The sequence below is a fragment of the Asterias rubens genome, chromosome 8 (genome assembly GCF_902459465.1).
Source record: "Asterias rubens chromosome 8, eAstRub1.3, whole genome shotgun sequence".
Lineage (NCBI taxonomy): Eukaryota > Metazoa > Echinodermata > Asteroidea > Forcipulatida > Asteriidae > Asterias > Asterias rubens.
Genome location: NC_047069.1, coordinates 13,010,949 through 13,033,225, shown reverse-complemented (window position 1 = coordinate 13,033,225; position 22,277 = coordinate 13,010,949). Strand labels below are relative to the sequence as shown.

Here is a 22,277-nt window from a genome sequence, read left to right as displayed (position 1 = left end):
GAGAGCCCAAAACACCCCTTAAATAGTTCCAAAACACCCCTGGAAATATTCCAAAAACATCCCTTAAAAAAGAGTTCCCAAACATCCCTGGAAAAGTTCCAAACACTCCTTGAAAACATCAAAAAACACCTCAGTGGGAAAGTTCTAAAAACACCCTTGAAGAAGTTCCCCAAACACCCAGTGAAAAGTTCTTTAAAAAAACTAAAAGATTTCCGAATACCCCATGAAAAGTTCACAACACACCCCTGGATAAGTTCACAAATTACCCTTGGAAAGTTCAAAACACCCCTAAAATGGTTCAAAAACACCCCTGGAAAAGTTCCAAAACAGTCGTTGAAAAAAATCCCCCAAAACACTCATTGAAAAATTCCTTAAATACCCCTTGCCCAAATCTCAATTCACCCCCTGAAGAGTTCCAAAACACCCCTACCAGAATCTTCAAAAGACCCCTCCTAAAATAGTTCCCATATTATAACACCCTGATACCATTGCTACTCACCCCAACCAAGCAGGAGATATTTCTTGATGTGACTAGAGGATCCAAAGACATGAACCAGGGCTAGATACAGTTGGATTCCCTCTACCAACATCCAGCAGAACATGGCAGTCAGAGAGTAGTGTAGTACAATAGCAATCACCTTACACACCCACTGCAAACAACAAGCAAATTCAACTTGGAATTTTGTTTTTAAACGGCACACCAAGTTTAGATTTCCTCATTTTCTTCCTAGAATTAAAAGCAACTTTTTCTTTTTAAAGCCATTGGACACTTTCGGTAAACAGTATTGTCCAAGGCCCACACTTCGTGTATCACAACTTCTATATAAAATAACAAACCTGTGAAAATTTAGGCTCAATCGGTCATCGGGAGTCGGGAGAAAATAGCGGGAAAACCCACCCTTGTTTCCGCACGTTTCGCCGTGTCATGACATGTGTTTAAAATAAATCCGTAATTCTCGATATCGAGAATTGATATTGTTTTAAAGTTTTCTCAAAAAGTGAAGCATTTCATGGAATACTATTTCACAATTACCTTCTGTAAACCCTGTAAGTTATTTGTAAATCTGTGAACTTTTATTTTTTTTTTCTGTACCGAAAGTGTCCAATGGCTTTAAGCTTATAAGGTAATAAATGCCCTCTGTATGGGTTTCACAAAATTTCAGTTGCATATTTTCAAAATGTTTGTTTGGCAAAAAGAAACATTAATTTTTCCAAGTAAAATAATTATTTGTTGACTTTGACTTTTTATTTTTTCTTCAAAATGATAAGCATTTTTCATTTATATTATGACCTTTTGGTTATTACGGATGTGAAATTGCAATTAATGACCTTTAAGGACTGAGCCAAAGACTTGTGTAAAGTAAAGTAGACAGCAAACAGTTTGGGACAATTATTGTCTGAATATGTATCGCACAATACCTCAAATGAAATCTTACAAATTTCTTGAAACAATAAAAAAAATAGCTCTTTAAAAATGTAGTCTCAAATTCAGCTCAAATTGGCTAGAATGGGGGCTATACATGTAGCATCTTTCAACTCTTATAACAAGTTCACCGAGTCACTTCTTTAACTCACCTGAACTTCATTTCTCTCAATGCCAACCAGGAATATGAGTTGGGAGAGAGCGATGGTAGCAGCCAGATTCTCATGCACTCGGATACGATCTGATTTCAACCTGTAACATTACAAAATCAACTTGTTAGCTCTCCAAGGCCCTGGTCAACATTCTTAATGACCTTTAGCCAATATGTTCAGTTTCAAAAATGTTCATTTATGATTGTAGAAACACGTATTTTCTATTTTCCTGTAAGGTCCTCGTTTGGCTTTTGTCAATGTAATACTGATTTCTGAGCCCAAAAAATACCCGAAGAAAGGTACATGGGTGAATTATACTCGTTCGACACAAATAAAATGTCCTCAGTAGACCCTACTCTACCATTTGAAACTGTACATTTTGATAAATTTATTTGAACCCCAAACTGTGCAAAAATATTCACATGCCAGCATGGTGAATTTGTTGTCATGTTCTTTTACCAGAATTTCAAAATCGACTTGATAATAGATGCTATACGCTATCAACTGAACAATATTTTAAGCAACAAGGCCTGTGATCTGGAGGATTTCCCCCAAACTCGGGCCCTGCACTACATGGAAAAAGCTTGGTAAGGGAAAATCTGAGATAATTGACAAACCTGAAGAACTGATAGATGATGATGGAGAAGAAGCAACCTAAGACAGATAAAGTGCCACCGATGTATGACAAGACGGACAGAGCAGTTTGATGACCCACAGCAATCTTATCCTGTATCAGTGAAATTTTACAATAATAACATAAATAATAATAATAGCAACTAGTTCTTAAAGCCATTATACACTTTCGGTACAGAAAAAAAAAAAAGTTCCCAGATTTACAAATAATTTACAGGGTTTACTTACAGAAGGTAATGGTGAAAGACTTCTCTTGAAATATTATTCCATGAAATGCTTTACTTTTTGAGAAAACATTAAAACAATATCAATTCTCGATAGCGAGAATTACGGATTCATTTTAAACACATGTCATGACACGGCAAAACGTGCGGAAACCAAGTGTGGGTTTTCCCCGTTATTATCTCCCGACTCCGATGACCGATTGAGCCTAAATTTTCACGAAGTGTGGGACTTGGACAATACCGTTTACCAAAAGTGTCCAATGGCTTTAAATAGCATATTTCACAATATTGTCTCAAATGCACTTTACATTAACCCTTTTGAGACCATAGCGGCCACGAGCGGCTTTTACCAAAAAGCGGGCGCAAATGGCTGCAAGGTTTGACCTACATAACCTTCACATAAAGAGGTTAAAGTAAAGGTCATGTCCGGATATGAAACTTTCCAATCTAGTATGTTAACACAATGTAGTATGTTAACACAAAACTAAATTTTCTGTTTCGTGATTTTTCTGCTGACATTTTTACTGGCATTTGATTAAAGAAGTGAAAACGATGAGCAAAGTCTGGGTGTTTTCTCTTCCAGGCCCATTTCACTACTTGCGACTTTATTTTGAAGTTAAAGGAACATGTTGCCTTGGATCAGTCGAGTTGGTCTTTGAAAAGCGTTTGAACCCGTTATGAAATGCATCTGGTTAGATAGATAATTTAAAAGTAGAATATAATAATCCACACAAACATACCCGAAATTGTGCAGTTTTCCTTTTATGTTGCGAACTAACACAGTTGGCCATTTTGTGGAGCCAAATTAAATGATCTATCTAACTATATGCATTCCATAACAAACCCTTTTTAGTAACAGAGATATTAAAAGTATTACGTGCACTCCGTGGACGTCCATGAGTATAGCAAAGTTAGTCAGATGAGTGCATTCACACACTGTATGTGTAGCATTGGCGGACTTGACATAACATCCAACATTGCTCCAGCGAGTTTCAGCATCTCTGAAAATTATTGAATTCATAAAGCGGTTATACCATTATCATCCTTACAACATTGTTTTTGATAAAAATTACACACTTGTTTTAATGTAGGGTCTTACCCAATCTTTAAACGTTTTCAATTCTGAACCATCCTCCTTATAGGTAAGATAAGAAAGAACTTTATTATCCCACTCTAGGGAAATTAAAACTGGCCTTGATTCAAACAGTACAGACAAAAACACTAAAAACTTAATATCAATGAACAGACAGATTAAAATAGTAATTAAGAATATCAGGTATAAAGTATATTTTTGGCTTTTTGAATCGTTCGATTGTATTAATATATATGTAAATATACACAGTCAAACTAACTTCTGAAAATTTAATACAAAAATGACAAAGTTTTTGAGATATTGACAAAAAACCTGGAGTGAATAATATGTCCATGCAGGAAGAATACTCCCTATAATATAGGAATACACAATCGGAGCGCAGTAACGCTTCTCAGATTCAAGCTTTCAGGTATAACAACTGTTGCCTTTTTACATAACTGCAATTTTTTCCGAGTGAAATGTTTTCTCAAAATGCTCTACGCTACTGTACATGTAGGCTTTGTAATCAAAGGTTTTTATTAACCATTAATTTTAGGGCGATTACAAAACATATACCTTCCTGTTAAAGGATTTGGGTACTATTCAAAATGTCCAAAGATGTACATTAAATTTACACGGCTTGAAGATAATGATAGTAGAATGCTTCCCTTCAAATATTAATTACTGAGGTGCTGAAATTTTTGAGAAATGAGTAAAACAAGTCGCAAAATAATTTCCGCCTCAGTAAGTAATATTTTAAGGGAAGCTTTCTACTATAAGTATCTTCAAACTGTGTAAGTTTAATGTAAATCTGAGGACTTTGTGTTTTGAGTTAGTAAAAACAAACAGAAATTTGTAGAACATGAAAACAACTGTTTTTATTTGTAAATAAAATATATCAACTTACGTAGAAGTCATGTTGAGGTAGACACAGCGTGAATTATTGGCTCCAGTCTAAGAGAAAAAAACAATCAAAGCTAAAAGTCAACTTCAACAAAATTAAAAGGTAAATAAGTGTGTAATTATTACATATTATAATACTAAGATATTGACAATGGGAGATCACCATCATAGAGCTAGATAGCTCAGTTGGTAGAGCCAAGGTACGTTAATCCGGAAAACATTTCTCTTTGTTCAACCCCCAAACATTTATACCCAGTCAGTTTCCCTTGTGGTTTCTAATTTGATATAATAATACAATACTTTTAAATCAATGACATTTCAACCTTTTGGTCACCCCTGCAGAAACAGATTTCATAGAGTTTCTAGGAGGAGTAGCTCAAACCTAGAGAATTTATATAATAGGTAGAATTTCCTTGAATTAAGTAAAAAACAGCTTCTATTTCCACAAGCAGATATTTAAAAAATCTCAATTTTGATAAAATTTTGTAGTTTCAGTTTCTGAGGGTAGACGGTCATAAAAAAGGATATGTTTACAAACATTAATAGGTCTAAAATAATTATTGTTAACCTCTGTGAAGCGCCTCAGGACCTTTTTGGGGTTAATGCCGCTATATAAAAGCCGTTTATTACTATTATTATTACTACTATTCTAAAATGAGGGAAAGATCATAACAAAATTCTTTGCACATACCTCTTTATGCTTGAAGACCAGTCTTACTGGTGACGCCAATACCTGAAAGTTGTCCTCCGGTAGTCCCAACACCTTCACTGAGAGGACGTTGGTATTGACAAAGTCCGATCTAGACAACAATCACAAATTATATCAGAGCTGTACAACTGGAATATATTCATCTGCCAATCATCAGTTTAGATTTAGATTTACATGTTTGTAACCGTTTGTTATAAAATGCATATGATCCACACAAGCATCACTCAAAATTGCGTGGCTTTCCTTTTACCTCGTCGACAAACACGGTCGGCCATTTATGGGAGTCAAATTTTTGACTCCCATAAATGGCCGACCGTGTTAGTTCGCAAAGTAAAAGGAAAACCACTCAATTTCAAGGCAAATGTGTGTGGATCATTGTATTCTACTTTTAAAACATTTTTCTAATCATATGCTTTTTATAACAAACAGTTACAAACGCTTTTCAAAGACTAACTCGACCGATCCAAGGCAACGTGTTCCTTTAAAAAACAGCATTGTGACTTGTTTTTTTAACTATGCAATCCTCCTTTCAAATTGTCGCTGTTTAAATTAATTCTTCTGAGTATGTGCTTTAGAAAATTAGAATTTGAATCACAACATGTACCTGCTTTCATTTTCGGCAGCTGAACTTTCCAGAGTCAAAAGATCTCCTGCAGATTTATACTTAGCCGTCATGATTCTAACAGGACCTACATCAATTAGAATCAATCAAAATACAATTTATAAATACCAAGACAGTTTATCAATTCTGAGTGTTCGAGAAGGCATCACGTGGGGGCGTTTAAACCTATGATATAACAAACATAGGCGTGACGCGGGACCTTGGGGCTATTTTACGCGTAACACATTCAATACGCCGGTAACTCAATGTAAAATAAAAACTATTAGCACACTAATTAGTGTGCTAATAGTTTTTGAGGGTATATACACAAGTATTCTAACCACTGAGACCTGGTAATTTAAAAAAAAATCTCCTGCATAGAGAAAGGATTTCTCATATTTAAATATTTAGGAAGAAATTACCTCTTTCCCAAAAACTCTGTAAGGCATTAAAAAAATGTTATGTTGGCGTAACGGGCCCCCAAAAATAGGGTAGGTAGGTACTTCCCCCCCCCCTCACAGCAACGAAAACTACATTTTTTCTAATTGTTTAAGCCGATAGTATACACGATAACAAAAGAAAACAAGGCTACGCACAACAAATGGTATATTTTTAAGTTCTTGATGACATTTATTTTATGTCTTTAAAAGATTTTTATCATTAAATTTCTTCCCTTGAAAAAATAAAAAATACCCAGGGTCGGCCGTATTTTTAGGGTAGGTTACGCCAACACTTTTTTGTATTGCCTAACTTAAGAGGGAGCAAGTTCTCACAATGTCCAGTGCCTTTAAAAACGCTGAACTCTGAAAATAAAGAAGAAAACCAAAACAAGAAAAATTGGATTACCTGTGCTATTAACCTCATCTGCCCAATCTAATAGATCTGCAGGTAGCTCCACCCTACTGAGGGGCTGACCATCTTCATCTGTCTCAATCACTCCTGTCGATTCCTTATCTTGGTCGCTCCACGTCTTGACTTGAATCTCTTTACAAGGATAAAGATTTTATCATTTAAGTTTCCCCACACACCGATGTGTCTTGGTACTTTCCCAAAAACTTGCTTGAGATTCAAACACATGTTCTAAGCCAATCTAGAGTCTTACAAACTAGACCATTGAGATTGCCTGGTATTAAAGTAGTGAGTGCAGCAACCATTTTAAAGATGTTTAGTTTGCACAGGGATAAAGAATATTACTATACCTCATACATATTCATGACCGAGAGTCAAGTACACCAATGTCGATACTTTCCCCGAGTTCTGTGAACAAAAACTTGTTTGAGATACAAACACACGACCTAAGCCAATCTAGAGAGAGTCTTACAAACTAGACCATCGAGATTGCCTGGTATTAAAGTAGTGAGTGCAGCAACCATTTTAAAGATGTTTAGTTTGCACAGGGATAAAGAATATTACTATACCTTATACATATTCATGACCGAGAGTAAAAAGTACACCGATGTGCAGACTCGGTACTTTCCCCGAGTTCTGTGAACAAAAACTTGTATGAGATTCAAACACACGACCTAAGCCAATCTAGAGAGAGTCTTACAAACTAGACCATCGAGATTGCCTGGTATTAAAGTAGTGAGTGCAGCAACCATTTTAAAGATGTTTAGTTTGCACAGGGATAAAGAATATTACTATACCTTATACATATTCATGACCGAGAGTAAAAAGTACACCGATGTGCAGACTCGGTACTTTCCCCGAGTTCTGTGAACAAAAACTTGTATGAGATTCAAACACACGACCTAGGCCAATCTAGAGAGATTCTTACAAACTAGACCATCGAGATTGCCTGGTATTAAAGTAGTGAGTGCAGCAACCATTTTAAAGATGTTTAGTTTGCACAGGGATAAAGAATATTACTATACCTTATACATATTCATGACCGAGAGTAAAAACTACACCGATGTGCAGACTCGGTACTTTCCCCGAGTTCTGTGAACAAAAACTTGTATGAGATTCAAACACACGACCTAGGCCAATCTAGAGAGATTCTTATAAACTAGACCATCGAGATTGCCCGGGATTTAAGTAGTGAGTGCCGACAACCACTTTATAGATGTTTATATATGTACCACAACACTTTACAACAAAATACCAAGGAATCAAAAATTAACAAAACAAAGCAATGAGAAATAAATAAATAGCCTAAGAAATAATATAAAGAATATTACTTGCTTTCAACCTTTATATCAATGCGTATAGTTTCTGTGTAATTTTCAGCATTTAGGCATTTTAATCTTTTTGGCTTTACAATTTGTCATTTTTACTAACTAGTTTTACAGTGATTTTTTAGATCCTTTTAATTGTTTGTAGTATTTTTAATGACTTCATTTAGGCAAAAGCTGATCTGGCCTTATTTTATATTTATTTGTAAATGGGCTTAAATTTGGAAAATATATTCCCGAGTTTTTGTTCTCTTAATGCTTTTCATTTTGCTGTTTGAGGAATGTTTATTCATATTGCGCTATATAAATACTGTTTTATTATTATTATATTATTATTATTATTATATGAGTAAGCACTGTGTACCCAGTACTTTCTAGATATAAGTGTTGGTTCTGAGTAGTGTTGGTTCTGAAAAGACGGTATGCTCTGATGGTCTTCAGGAGAAGGCTGGACTTTCTTGATGGATTCTGTTTAAGTACTGCCTTGTTGGAAATTAACTGGTAGTTGGGCTTGGCTTGATGGTGCGTTAAGGCTGGGCTTAGATGAACCAATCTGATGCAAACTAATCTAATCTAATCTCATCTCGTTGAAACTCTTACCCAGATTCTTTTCCTTGATAAGCAGAATAGTTTCTTCTTCTGTGGAGTTATCATAGCTCTGACTACTGTTCCTTGTCTTAGCGTCTTGTCTGACTACCACATCCACTATGGCCTCCATAGAGCCCATCATCTCTGTCACACTGGAAGCTACTTTGCCCTGAGGAAAAGAGGTTGATAGAAAAGACGTCAGTCTCCTGGCGATGATTAGAGCAAGCTAGTCGTAAAGTTGAGACCAATTAAGAACTCTTCCACTGTAGTGCAGTTAATAACGAGAAGTTTGCTCAACCCACTAAGTGAAAGTTGTAGTCCTTGCCAGTTTCCTATCTTCGGCCCAGGTAGTAGTAAAGAAGCAGGACACCTCTTTTCAGAACTGAGAAGTCTGCCAAATTAAGAAGTAAAAGGCAGGGCAGTTGGGGTGGTTTGATGAGTGAAGGGCAGGGTGGTTTTGGGAATTTTTTTAGGAGTAACAAGCAGGGCAGTTTCAAGAGAAACAGGTGGGGCAGTTTGAGGAGTTAACAGGCAGAGTGGTTTGGGTCAATAAAAAGGAGTAACAGGCAGGGTGGTTGAGGACTAAAGGGCTAAGAACACAAATCCAATGACCAGGACACAAAGCCCTCCTTATTCTCAAAAAACAAGTCACATCTTAAGGGGTCCTCTTATATAACAAATTCTTATATAGCGCATTTCACAATAAACCATATCAATGCGCTTTACATTAGTCCCCTGGTCATTGGGCCAATAAACATCCCTTTAATCTTTCTCAGCTCCCATTAGGGAGTATACAGCCCCGAGCTGCCGTGGCGCTCCGAAAGCTTTTCATTCACAATATCAACCTCTACCCTCGCAGGTACCCATTTATACCCCTGGGTGAAGAGAAGCAATTATAGTAAAGTATCTTGCTCAAGGACACAAGTGTCATGACCGGGATTCGAACCCACACTCCGGTGAATTAGCACCAGAACTTGAATTCGATGCTCTTAACCACTCGGCCATGACACTCTCACCTCTTGCTACTGACATATGACTTACAGGATTGTTGGCATTCTTCCAGGCATGGAGCTGTGATTCATCAGCCACATTATCAAAAGTTCCTGCGCATGCCTAAAGGGTAAAGATACCAAAAGAAATCAAGTTTTAGTTCAGCGCATGTCACACACTAGATGCACGTCACACATCTTTCCAATTTAACAAGCTCTTTGTTTTCTCCCGGTTCATGATGCATTATTTTCCTGGTTCTACTAAGTAGACTCAGGATTCAATACAGCTAAGTTTTACTACAAGACAGCTTCACTCTACACCACCATGCTCCTCTATCTACATCCCTCGTTCAAACCACACTTGGGGAGACCGTTCTTTTTCACATGCTGGACCATCTCTTTGGAATGCTCTTCCACCGAACCTCAGATTAGTAGACACGCTCTCCAACTTCAAAACCAACCTGAAAACGCATTTGTCCATTCTTTCATAGCTTTAAGTACTGTCAGTAGCAGAGTTCTTTTTCTATGTGCCAGGATTTCTTTCAGGGGTGACAGATATATGTCCTTAATTATTTTTATCACTAAACAGTTTCAAGTCTAGAATTTAACACCAATGAAATCAAAATCAAAACCGTCCAAAGCCTTCATACCATAGTTAGGTCTTTTGCAGTGTCCACATCAAGACCTTTGGCCGAGCCGGTTGCCCCAGCGATCACACCAAAGCTTTTTGCAGCGATATCCATGTCCCCAGGGTAGATCTTTTTGGACTCCGCCCCCTCCTCCTCCCCTCCTCCAGTGATATTCTGCAGAGAGGTTGCGAGGTCCAGAACGTCGGACGCACTCGCATTGCCGGACTTCAGTAGCTCCACCTGTCAATCAATCAATTATCAATCAATCAATCATACAATTTATATATTCGCCATACTAACAAGGAACCAGTGAAAGACTGTGCTTGCAGAATGGTATTTTGGCTGGTTACCTTATTGTAGTAAGCAGAAATGTTGTGCTTAAGCAGCTTTATGATTATTTTAATTTTTTTTTTTTTTAATGATTGTGAACATACCTTATTGTTGAGCTCAGCGAATGCTGGACTGACACATCCTGAAAGATCTGGGTTAGCCCAGTTGGCCGTCACATCACACAGTCTGGATGCATTGCCTAAAAATAAAAATAATAGTAGTAGAGTATTTATTAAGCCTTAGCCGAGAAGAAATCCAGGATGCAACACATGTTGTAAAGAAATACAAAGTAAAACATAAAAATAATGTTAAGGTAAAATTAAACCATTCATTCAAACACTCAAATTGAAAGGATGAGCGTTAAGATTTTTAAGTTGGGTTAAAGGCACTGGGTTAAAATGCATTTCAAATTTTAATTTAAAATGTGGAAATTTTGACTCAATTGGTCATTGCATGATACCAAATAAGTTTTTATGCTAAGAGCTATTTTGAGCAATTCCCAATATATGTCCAGTGCCTTTGAAGAAACAGATGACTTTACTTGCACTGCCAATTAATTTGTTCCATTGGTCTGGGACAGCATGGGAGACAGATACATGTAGGGTTTCCTCATAGACGATTGGATACTATTGGCACTGGACACTATTGGTAATTACTCAAAATAATTGTTAGCATAAAAACTTACTTGGTAATGAGTAATGGAGGACTGTTGACAGTATAAAACATTGTTAGAAACGGCTCCCTCTGAAGTAACAGTGTTTTTGAGAACAAAGTAATTTATCACTAAAATATTTGAAATGAATTTGAGACCTCTGCTTAGGTCTCAAATTCAAGCACCTAATTTGTGCAAGCAAGGGTATTTTTTCTTCCATTATTCTCTCACAACTTCGACGACCAATTGAGGTTAAATTTTCACAGGTTTGTAAGTTGTGCATATGTTTGAGATGCACCAAGTGATAAGACTGGTCTTTGACAATTACCAAATAGTGTCCTTTAATAAGGAGGCTAGAATCGTAAGAAAGTGAAGTCACACCTACCAATAACTCCTTCTGGACATGCTTTGATGTTGGTCTCTCCTGGTTCCGTTTCATCCCACACTAAGCCACTCCCTTCAATGTCATCCTGACCACCAGCACAGACTTCCTTAATATCCTCTGAGCATCAAGCAGGTAGAAAGTATAAGTTTCAAATAAATATTGTTGTATAGAAAGCTGTATGGGGCTATCAGATAAGTCAACTTTTTGTTCCCTCCAAATTATGGGTGGGAGGGTCAAAAGTAACAACTGTGAAGAAATTCAGTTTATATTTAAAAAAAAAAAAGGAGAAGACAAAATACCTAGCTGGCAGGGTCTGGCCTTTTTTTATTTTTTATTAGCGTGTGTCTGTGATTTTGGTTAGCATCACTATGAAATAGAAATTTATAAAGTAAGCACCAAATCACCCATTAAGCGGCGCTTCAAGTTTTGCCCTGGTTTTTTTCCAGCAAAATAAAAAATACAAACATTTTATACAAAAATCTTGAAAGAAATTAGAATTAAAATACAAAAATGTAAAAATTAAAAATGGGACCAAAAAAAATAAAAGAAATCTCAAGCTTTTAATTGAGAAAAAACAAAAATATGGTCTCACCAGCTTCACATCTGTCTCCAATGAAACCTTCAGCGCAGACACACCTGTAGCTGTTGACAAGATCCACGCACTCTCCATCATTATAACAAGGATCGCTAGCACACTCATCAACATCTGTGGAAACAAACAAAAATTAGATTGTTTAAATATTTTGGGTTTAAAAAAAAAAAGCGGGACTTGAACCATGCAACAACCTTAAAGCCATTGGACACTTTCGGTACAGAAAACAAAAAAAGTTCACAGATTTACAAATAACTTACAGGGTTTACAGAAGGCAATGGTGAAAGACTTCTCTTGAAATATTATTCCATGAAATGCTTTACTATTTGAGAAAACATTAAAACAATATCAATTCTCGATATCGAGAATTACGGATTTATTTTAAAAACATGTCATGACACGGCGAAACGTGTGGAAACAAGGGTGGGTTTTCCCGTTATTTTCTCCCGACTCCGATGACCGATTGAGCCTAAATTTTCACAGGTTTGTTATTTTATATAGAAATTGTGATACACGAAGTGTGGGCCTTGGACAATACTCTTTACCGAAAGTGTCCAATGGCTTTAGGGTACCGGCACTTTACCAGCTGAGCTATCAGACCTATGTTGGTGGTCTCCCTATTAGTCAATATCTTTGTGCAGGGTTGGCAGTCAGAAGCCAAAACCATTAACCGCCAACCATGTAGCCAGGGATCACCCCCAAGTTTGTGATAATGGAAAATGACAGCTAATAAGAAGAAGCAGAAGAAGAATAAGAACAACATAACATTCATAAGGCGCACAGTATCTGGAGTCTAATCAAAGGCGCCAGTTGCTAGCAAGTTCTGACAGATTGAAAAGATCAGTCTTGAGGGTGCGTTTGAATGTTGACAGATCAGGTTTAGCCTGGTTGGACTGCCCTCAACTCGTCCCACTGGCAGGGAATTCCAGAGACGCGGTGCGCAGCTGAAAAAGGAGCGGTCTCCGTAGCTTGCCAGGCGAGTTTTGGGAACATAGAGTATGTGTGATGAAGATTAAGCAATAAAATTATCAAGTAATAAACCACCAGGGGGACTGACTGGGACTTAAACCAACGCTTTCTGGACTAATGGCCCTTCAGGGTTTCAACATCATGACAGACCTATAGTGCAGTTGGTTCCTGTGTATCCCACTTGGCATCTACATTTGTATCCATTCACAAGATCACTGCATTCTCCATCATTGGCACATGGTTTAGAGGAGCACTCATTGATATCTGGAATGGATGAATAGGCAAACAATCAGGGTTAAACATGTAATTAAAATGTAATTAAAATACTCCTAAACATGTAATTAAAAGTTTGTCGACCAATATCATATTTTCAATTTACTTTACTTTATACTGCTGATATCACCTTTGGTTCAAAAGTTACGAAAGTAAAAACACCATGCCAAGAGATGCGAGAGGATAAAACGGGGGTTTAAAGTTGACTTGTTAATTGAGAAATAAATCGACACATTATCTTTTTTAATGCTAAATTGAACTTTTTAAAAATGTTATATATCAGTAATGAAATTACCAATATAAAATATTTTAGAAACTGTCACCGATTTGCCTGTTTTTGGCTTACAGTTCTCCATACAGCTATTTCCCACAAATTACTCAATTAGCTTGATAAATTCACAAATAATGATTATTGAGTATAGGAACTTTCTGGACATTGTTCCCAACATTTATTTTATTTTACACAGCATGTCAAACTTAAATGCCAATAACATCTTAAGCGCGAGGGTTCTCCCGGCACAAGCTAGCATATCGTGCTGATATGTAATACACATCAAGTTATTTATCTTATTTTTTGTACTTTTCTTTTTGGGGGGAAACACTTGAGATCAAGTTCACAAACATCATAATGACAAAACCATTTAGAATGCTCCAGATTGCACAATAGGGCTTTGAACCGAACATAAACACCAAGTAGAAACCGTTCCGAGGATTTTGTTTCAGTTCAGTGCGCTTAGGATAACTTTCCAAAATTAGCTCTTACCTGTTTGGCAGTTGATTCCGTCGTAGCCTGGTAAACATGCACACTGATAACCATTCACTTCATCAGTGCATATTGATCCATGCTGACAGGGAAGGCTCGCACATTCATTGATGTCTGAAAAAGAAAGCTAAAGTTTAAACAGGCAACTGCAGAAATATCATCAAACCATAAAACACATATACAGCAAAACTATGCAGAAAATGTTTAATTTACAAAAAAAAGCAAACAAAAACAGAAAAAGAACAAAGTTATGAGGTGAAAACCCCCAAATAAACCACTTTTTCCAGTATGGACTCAAATAAATTTTCAGTTTAACCTGTAATAAACCAAGAAAACCATTAATTGGCAAAATTGTACATAGAGTGCAGCTTTTTCAATAGGGTTTACATCAGCCCAGTATACCAAACCTTTAAAAGTGGTGGCCATTGCTTGCCTTAAACTTCCCTCTTGAAGGGGGCACAACAATTTCCTCTGGTAAAGGGCACTTCTATAGGAGGAAATTGTACATTTGTATTGAAACCTCGCAAGGGCCACAAGGCCAAACCTCATAAAGCTTTTAAGCAGAAACTATTGCTTGACACATATCTTTGCTAAGCAAAATTTTAGTGGGGCACCAGTCACAACAATATTAAAATAATGTCACATTTGTTACCAACCTGTTTCTTTTAAAGCGATACTTTTTCTGTGCTTAGCAAGTTCTTATGCTTACTGACTTTATGAAATTGGGCCCGGGGCACAACGGCAATTGCTGTGGGTGTCGTAGGCAAATTTGAGGCCTTTCGTCAATTTCACAAAACTCTTCCTAACTTAGGATTATTCTTATGACTTAGGACGAGTCCCAACCCTGCACTGTAGCATGCAGACCTTAAGATTAATCCTAAGTTAGGACGAGTTACTCGTCCTAACTTGAGATAAGACGAGTCCTAACTCTTTGTGAAATCGTCGGCTGCGGTTGTGTTGTATTTACCTATTTGGCAGTGGGCTCCATCATAGCCTGGTAGACATTCACACAGGTACCCGTCAATTTGATCCTCACACGGTGACCCATTCTGGCATGGATTACTTGCACATTCATCCAAATCTGAAACATGAAAATTTGATCAACATTATACCTTTTGAACAAAAACTTATTCCTTCATCAAAAGTTTTTCTGAATGACTTTTGTGACTTGATGTATTATCACAAATGTATTTGAAGTAACTGCTTCGCAACAATAACTCAGAAATTATCATATCACCATACATATATTAAGGGAATAAAAGGGTAGCGACGAGTTCTTCAACGTACTTTTAAAGCTGACAGGGTCGGCGGCTGTGTGATAATTGCACGGCAACGACCCTGCAAGGTTTTAAACGGACGTTGAAGAACGAGTCACTACTCTTTTATTCCCATTCATAAATGCCCTTTTGTTAAAAAACGTAAACAAATACAGTTATAGACACTTTAACAATTGCAAATTCAAGGTTTAAAATATGTTTTTCCAAAACTTTGTGGAGAATCTGTTCAAGGCGCATGGGTTGTGTTCAGCGCGCTTATATTATGCGCTGATAGCTATGATTTGCGCGTTCCGCGCAATAATCTTGCGCGCCCAACATGCGGAAGCCAGCTCAGTGTGCATAAACAGAGCTCGAGTGTGCATTAACAAAAGGTTTATGCACACCCACGTGACCGCCCTCCACCAATAGGAGTAGAGAAACTGTCTGGGGTATTTATGAATTCGCTTTAAAACAGTAAAAGTTATCATGTGATTGGTCAGTTGGTAGAGCTCTGGAACCAGAGGTCACAGGTTCAATTGTTGCTCTAGACAAGTTTTTTTTATCATACCAAAATGTATCACATTTGATAACAAGGTTACATTGTCTGTTGTTTAAAACAGCCGCAAATATTTACCAATTTGGCAGTTTGTTCCGTCATATCCTGGTAGACATTCACACTGGTAACCATTCACTTCATCATTACATGTTGATCCATGCTGGCAAGGGAGGCTTGTGCATTCATTGATGTCTGAAAATATAAATAACAAAAAGATCTTATTAAGGTTTATCTATAATAAATCTTTAATAACCTTATTATTGAGTGAATGAATAAATGAATGAATGAGTCTTGTGCTCAAATAAGGAATGGAATGTTCAAAACTAGCACTCTCTGTAGGAACTGATGATGATGAACAACTGTGGATGGTCTCTTAGGCCAAACAAATTGGGGTTTTTTGTGATAAAGACACTGGACACTATTGGTGTACTCAAAATAATTGTTAGCATAAAAGCTTACTTGGTAACAAGTATAAAACATTATGAGAAACGGCTCACTCTGAAGTAACAAAGTTTTTTAGAAAGAAGTTTTTTTTCAAGAGTTTGATTTCCAGACTCTAGAATTAGATTTTGAGGTCTCGAAATCAAGCATCTGAAAGCACACAACTTCATATGACAAGGTTTTTTCTTCTTCCCTTATTATCTCGCAACTTCAACGACCAATTGAGTTAAACTTTTTTACAGAAGTATTCTTATGTTGAAATAAGTATTATTATGTTGAGATACAGCAAGTGAGAAGACCGGCGGTCTTTGACAATTACCAATAGTGTCCAAGTGTCCTCCAAAGGTAGGATCTGTAGGTCAATCTTTATTTGTAATTTGTATGATTATGGATCAGACATGCAACTGTAACTGTAAAAAAGTGGAAACGACAAAATTTCACTGAATTTGTCTAGTAATTTTAAATTTTGAATCTCAAAAATGAAAACCAAAAAGAAAGGAAATCAGCTGATCAGAGAAAAAGTTGCATGCTTGATGGATGTTGTATTTGGGAATTTAAAACTCTTTGGCATCAAGTTATTAAGTCCAACACAACACTCTAACTGTATTGAACTATGTTGATAATGTCTTTGAATTATATTTTAATACTAAAATCTGTTCAGCTATCAAGATATTTTATTTTCTTCCTGTGTCAATATGACCATTTTTAAAAAGCTTTCTTTAGTGAAAATATTTGGAATTTTTTTGTTTTCAAAACAACAAATCTTGTTCAGTTATGACGCAAATGATGGTCGGACGATCAGATGAGGACAAACAACAATTTAAAAAAAAAAAATCCTTAGGGGGGGGGGGAAGAGGTTGAGAAATGAGGTTGTAAGGATGGGGGGGGGGGTCAAGGATACGTGGCAGTAGGAATAGTGTTGTGGGAGGGTAGGAACAGTTTCAATTGATGTTAAATATTCACCAATTTGGCAGTTGATTCCGTCGTAGCCTGGTTGGCATGCACACTCATAACCATCCACTTCATCATTACATGTTGATCCGTGCTGGCAAGGGAGGCTCGCACATTCATTGATGTCTGAGAAAAAGAAAACAAATTCTCCAACTTCAGAGGTATCGTCTGAGTGAAAATATCCATAGGCCAGCGCCAAATATATGGGGAACATTTCAGGGGGGCACAGGGGGTGCATCCTTATCTCTATGGGTGAACTTCATGCCAATTAAAAATGAAGCTGCATTTCAACAAGCGCTTTGTGCCATTTCAGTGTTCTTGTAAATGCCATTTAATATTTGATATTTTAAAAGATGATCTGATGCAAGTGTAAAAGCAAATACATTGCCTGCGTGGAAGTAGAAAAAATAGTTTTAAAAACATTTACATTATCACATTACAGCTTTTAAAATGTAACATTTTACTCTGGTAATTTTTAATCTCATAAGACCAAATTTTAAATCAAGAGGGGGGGGGAGGGGGGACACAAGACATACATCAATTGGAGAGACGCATATAAAGAAAAAAACCTTTTATTTTTCATCTTTAGGTCTTCTAGTAATTATAGGCGTTTGTGTGTTCTATGCAAAGAGCCCCTTGTCAGCCAGATATGGTTAAAAACTATCAGTAAAGATGTTCATTTTACCAATATATGGATGAACAAACTCACAAATTAGTTTTGTTTTCAAAAAATGTCATCCATATATTGGAATTGGTAAAATGAACATCTTTACTGAAGCTTTAATTCTATTCTTTATTATCTTACCATTTTGGCAGTTGTTTCCATCGTACCCTGGTGTACATATACATTGGTAGTCATTCACTAGATCCAGGCAGGTCGATTCATGCTGGCATGGTGCATCCCCACATTCATTCAACTCTAATACAAAACATCAGATAAAACAAGTCAGTGGAATGTTCCAAAGTTCTGACGTTGTACCCGTAAGTCTACTACTAACAGTAACTTCTTATTACTTTTAGCCACACTAATAAACATCACTTGAAAAACAATCAATGTGGACATGTGGCAGATTAATGTGAACATCGGATAAGTTCCCATCTCACAATGATTTCATGCACGCTTTTTGGCCCAAACGTCCGCAAGTGGGAAGAATTTGTCGTTTAAATAGGAGAACTTTGACAGTGAAGAACTAAATGTCCTTTCTAACAAAGTGTTTTTGGAAAAAAAAACGCCAACCTTGCAAAAATTTAGCAAGGGACCCATGCCAAGCTGCTCTCTTGTGAAATCGGCTATAGTTATTGTATGTAGTACCTTGTTCACAGTTGATTCCATTGTATCCCAGCACGCAGATACACTCATAGTTATTCAGTCCATCAAGACATGTAGATCCATGCAGGCAAGGGTTGCTTTCACATTCATTGATATCTAGACAAGTTACCAAAGAAAAAAACACTTTGTTTTTATTTTCATTAAGAATTAGATTAAACATTGTAATTGAATTCAGATCAGCTCAATATTTTGTCCTGCAAGGTATATGGAGCTACGCTTTTGAAATTATGATACCTTTTCCTTTATAGGTGCTGTGGTGCAGAATGCTGCCGATCAGACCAATCAGACTAGGAACACCAGGGCAAACCCCTTCTCTTTTTTATAAGTTTACTAGGTTCTTTGCGAGCAGTACACAACACACGGGACCCAGCAACAGTTTTTTAATTTACATCAATCACAAAGAGCTTTCTGAAACATTCATCCTGCTTTATTTGGTCAATAAAATGTCAAAATTTTCAACCAATACGTACACGGTTTATTTTAAAATTGTAATGCATTTCATACATAATTATCATAGAGTTGTAAAACTCTTCTTTTTTTTTTAATCGCAAAATTAAAGTTACAAATGGTTTGATAATATTCTTACCAGTCTGGCAGTGGTTCCCCTCGTAGCCTGCTGTACATAAACACTGGTATCCGTTCACTTCATCTACGCAGGGCGAGTCATGCTGGCATGGTGCACTCTCACATTCATTTATATCTGGACAAATAATAACAAATAAAGTTGAGATAACACTAATATATCACTCTTGTATTCCATTCAAAGAACGTACCGGCATGAAACTTACTTAATGAATATGAAAAGATCTTTAAAGAGATCTCATGACAAAATTTAACAAAATGAAGTGGGAAAAAAACTGCAGAATTTTTTTTTTTTGAAGTTTAAATGCTAGGCAGACTGGTGTTGGGTGAATTTTTTAGGTGAGTTCTTGCCCAATTTCATTAAGCTGTTAGCAGAAAAAACATTTTAGCAAACTTCTTTGATAATCAAAAATAAGTGGGTGCCCAACAACAATGCAAACTTATTGGCTGATAACCTTTTTCTACTAAGCGATACTATTCTGTGCTAAGCAAGTTTCTGTGAGCTTGATCAAGCTGTTAAGCAGAAAAAAACTGTTTCTGTTAACCAAGATTTGTCTGTGCTTAGCAAGTTTTCATGCTTTTGCTTTATGAAATTTGGCCGCAACTCAATATTGATTTTAACAGCTCTTACTTGTCTGGCAAGTGTCGTCTGTAAACCCATCAGCACAGGAACAAATGAATCCATTGACTTGATCCTCACACTGCCCACCATGACCGCAAGGAGTACTTGAGCATTCATTAATATCTGTCAAATAAAACACATTATTAAAGGTTTTTTGGTAAATTTTGGCAAATCATTCTATTTCACGTGATATTAAATGCTGCTTAAATTGGTCATTCAATTTTGTTTTTGAGCCTTGGCAAAAGTAATGTTGCGTCATTCGATTTATCAAAATAAACATCCAACTTAACATTCAACAAAACAGCATTAAAATTTACAGGGGCTTTTTTAGTCCAATCAGTTTTGCTAAATTGAATGTTATGCTAAATTGAACACATTGCTATAGGCATTCGAATGACACAGTTGAATGAATTCTGTATTTGAAACACAGAAAAACACATGGAAATTAAATTGGCTGTACTTTTACCGAAATTTACAGAGAAAACCTATATTATTACTTTATTCGGCATTCAAATCAAGCATATATATATACAGAAGAAATACATCAAATTTACATTGATGAAAAGCCAAGGATATCACAAAAAGCTTACTCCCATCAGGGGCCTTCAAAAGCAGTCAAGACATACATTGTACAAATAAATACTAAACACTAAAAACTAAAACACTAAAAAAATTCACAACAAATAGTGAACAATGGCAGTAAAAAATGTACAAACTGTTACAAATTAAATTGAGATGAGATGTTGTTTTACTGCCCTTTCAAATTGAGAGGAATTGTTAGAACACTTGATATTATTAGGAAGTATGTTCCTCTGATGAATTCCAGTATAAAACAAATAAGTTCATGTGGATTGTTGATAATCATGGATTAAAGGCAGTGGACACTATTGGTAATTACTCAAAATATTCATTAGCATGAAACCTTACTTAGTAACGAGTAATGGGGAGAGGTTGATAGTATAAAACATTGTGAGAAACGGCTCCCTCTGAAGTGCCAAAGTTTTCGAGAAAGAAGTAATTTTCCATGAATTTGATTTCGAGACCTCAGATGTAGAACTTGAGGTCTCGAAATCAACTATCTAACGCACACAACTTCGTGCGACAAGGGTGTTTTTTCTTTCATTATTATCTCGCAAGTTCGATGACTGATTGTGCTCAAATGTTCACAGGTTTGTTATTTTATGCATATGTTGAGATACACCAACTGTGAAGGCTAGTCTTTGACAATTACCAATAGTGTCCACTGCCTTTAAGAGGTCCGTTTGTTTTTTCAAATCCAATAATAATGCAGTATGTTACTTCCACATTAATTTATGTTTCACACCAAAGCTTGATCGAGCGTCTTTAGACTGGATTTTCCCCTGGAATAATTGTCTGGGGTTTTCCTCATACATATCAAACTAAAACTTTCTTCCTTGTCTTATCTCCTTTGGTTCTCGTATAGCGATTAAGTTCGCGATTCTGAGACTCCTTGGCTTCACAACCAGAATAAATGAAATGAAAGGAAGAGGGGATGGACACTTCTTACCGTTGTCACATGTAAGTCCGTCGTAGCCAGGGTCGCAGGCACAGGTAAACCCATCAGCTACTTCATAGCATGTGCCAAACTGACAAGGTACGTCTGCACAGTAAGCCACTATAGGCAAAAAGGAAATTTCGTTGTTGGTACATGTAATACCACTTTTATTCCAAGCTCTCTGCTTTTCCAGCAATATTAAGAAACAACATTTGAAAAAAGCCTCCTTTTTGTGGCTAAAAATCATACCACGTTCCTTGGCCCAATTTCATAGAAAGTTTTCCAGATAATCCGTCATTGGAATACACATCTGAGAAACAACAGACAGTTAACGCTTCTCAGATTAAAATAAAAAGATTACAAAATTGTGGCAAAAAGACTGATCTTTTTACAATACCACATTTCTACGTAGTGAAATATTTTTCAAAGTGTTTTTTACTATCGGAAGCTGCTATTAAGCTTTTAACCAATAGTTTTTATCGCAATTAGTTTTAAGAGTGATAGCAAGCAAACACATTCCCTTCAAATGTCTGAACTAAGAAAGTTAATAAATCAATCAATTAATTTAAAACCTTCCAAATAAATAAATTCAAATGTAAATAGTGAATTTTGTATATGAGAATGCATCTCAACATTACCTCGTTCACAGAGATCTCCCATGTAGCCCGCTGTACAGTCACAAGTGTACGTGTTCACTCCATCCCTACATACACCGTTCTGGCAGTCATTACTCCCTGCGCAATCATCAATATCTGCACCAATCAAAGCAATGCAACATTCTTATTTTTCAAAGGTTGAGGTAATAAACATCTACTGGTGATGGAGTACTGAGAACTTGAAGATAACGTTCAGTAAGGTTTGCAATAAACACATGAGTTGTGGTGGCTCTTAAAGACACGGGGGAACGATTTCACAAAGAGTTAGGACTAGACCTAAGTTAGAACTAGTCATAGAAAATATTA

General features: G+C 36.5%; 1 protein-coding gene across 1 annotated transcript in view; it reads right to left on the bottom strand.

Annotated features, from left to right (window-relative positions):
- Nucleotides 1-491: 491 nt before the first annotated feature.
- Nucleotides 492-22,277, bottom strand: part of LOC117293603 (fibropellin-1-like) — a 31,236-nt gene continuing 9,450 nt past the window's right edge. The window contains exons 5-29 of the mRNA XM_033775961.1: nucleotides 21,954-22,067; nucleotides 21,328-21,435; nucleotides 19,809-19,922; nucleotides 19,182-19,295; nucleotides 18,578-18,691; nucleotides 18,071-18,184; nucleotides 17,278-17,391; nucleotides 15,952-16,065; nucleotides 15,029-15,142; nucleotides 14,062-14,175; nucleotides 13,176-13,289; nucleotides 12,057-12,170; nucleotides 11,465-11,581; nucleotides 10,532-10,626; nucleotides 10,119-10,337; nucleotides 9,521-9,592; nucleotides 8,492-8,648; nucleotides 6,564-6,701; nucleotides 5,721-5,805; nucleotides 5,099-5,207; nucleotides 4,412-4,458; nucleotides 3,310-3,433; nucleotides 2,193-2,302; nucleotides 1,576-1,675; nucleotides 492-650 (exon numbers count right to left, since the gene is read on the bottom strand). Of these exons, the coding sequence (XP_033631852.1) occupies nucleotides 492-650; nucleotides 1,576-1,675; nucleotides 2,193-2,302; nucleotides 3,310-3,433; nucleotides 4,412-4,458; nucleotides 5,099-5,207; nucleotides 5,721-5,805; nucleotides 6,564-6,701; nucleotides 8,492-8,648; nucleotides 9,521-9,592; nucleotides 10,119-10,337; nucleotides 10,532-10,626; nucleotides 11,465-11,581; nucleotides 12,057-12,170; nucleotides 13,176-13,289; nucleotides 14,062-14,175; nucleotides 15,029-15,142; nucleotides 15,952-16,065; nucleotides 17,278-17,391; nucleotides 18,071-18,184; nucleotides 18,578-18,691; nucleotides 19,182-19,295; nucleotides 19,809-19,922; nucleotides 21,328-21,435; nucleotides 21,954-22,067 (2,894 nt within the window). The remainder of the gene's footprint in view (nucleotides 651-1,575; nucleotides 1,676-2,192; nucleotides 2,303-3,309; nucleotides 3,434-4,411; nucleotides 4,459-5,098; nucleotides 5,208-5,720; nucleotides 5,806-6,563; nucleotides 6,702-8,491; nucleotides 8,649-9,520; nucleotides 9,593-10,118; nucleotides 10,338-10,531; nucleotides 10,627-11,464; nucleotides 11,582-12,056; nucleotides 12,171-13,175; nucleotides 13,290-14,061; nucleotides 14,176-15,028; nucleotides 15,143-15,951; nucleotides 16,066-17,277; nucleotides 17,392-18,070; nucleotides 18,185-18,577; nucleotides 18,692-19,181; nucleotides 19,296-19,808; nucleotides 19,923-21,327; nucleotides 21,436-21,953; nucleotides 22,068-22,277) is intronic.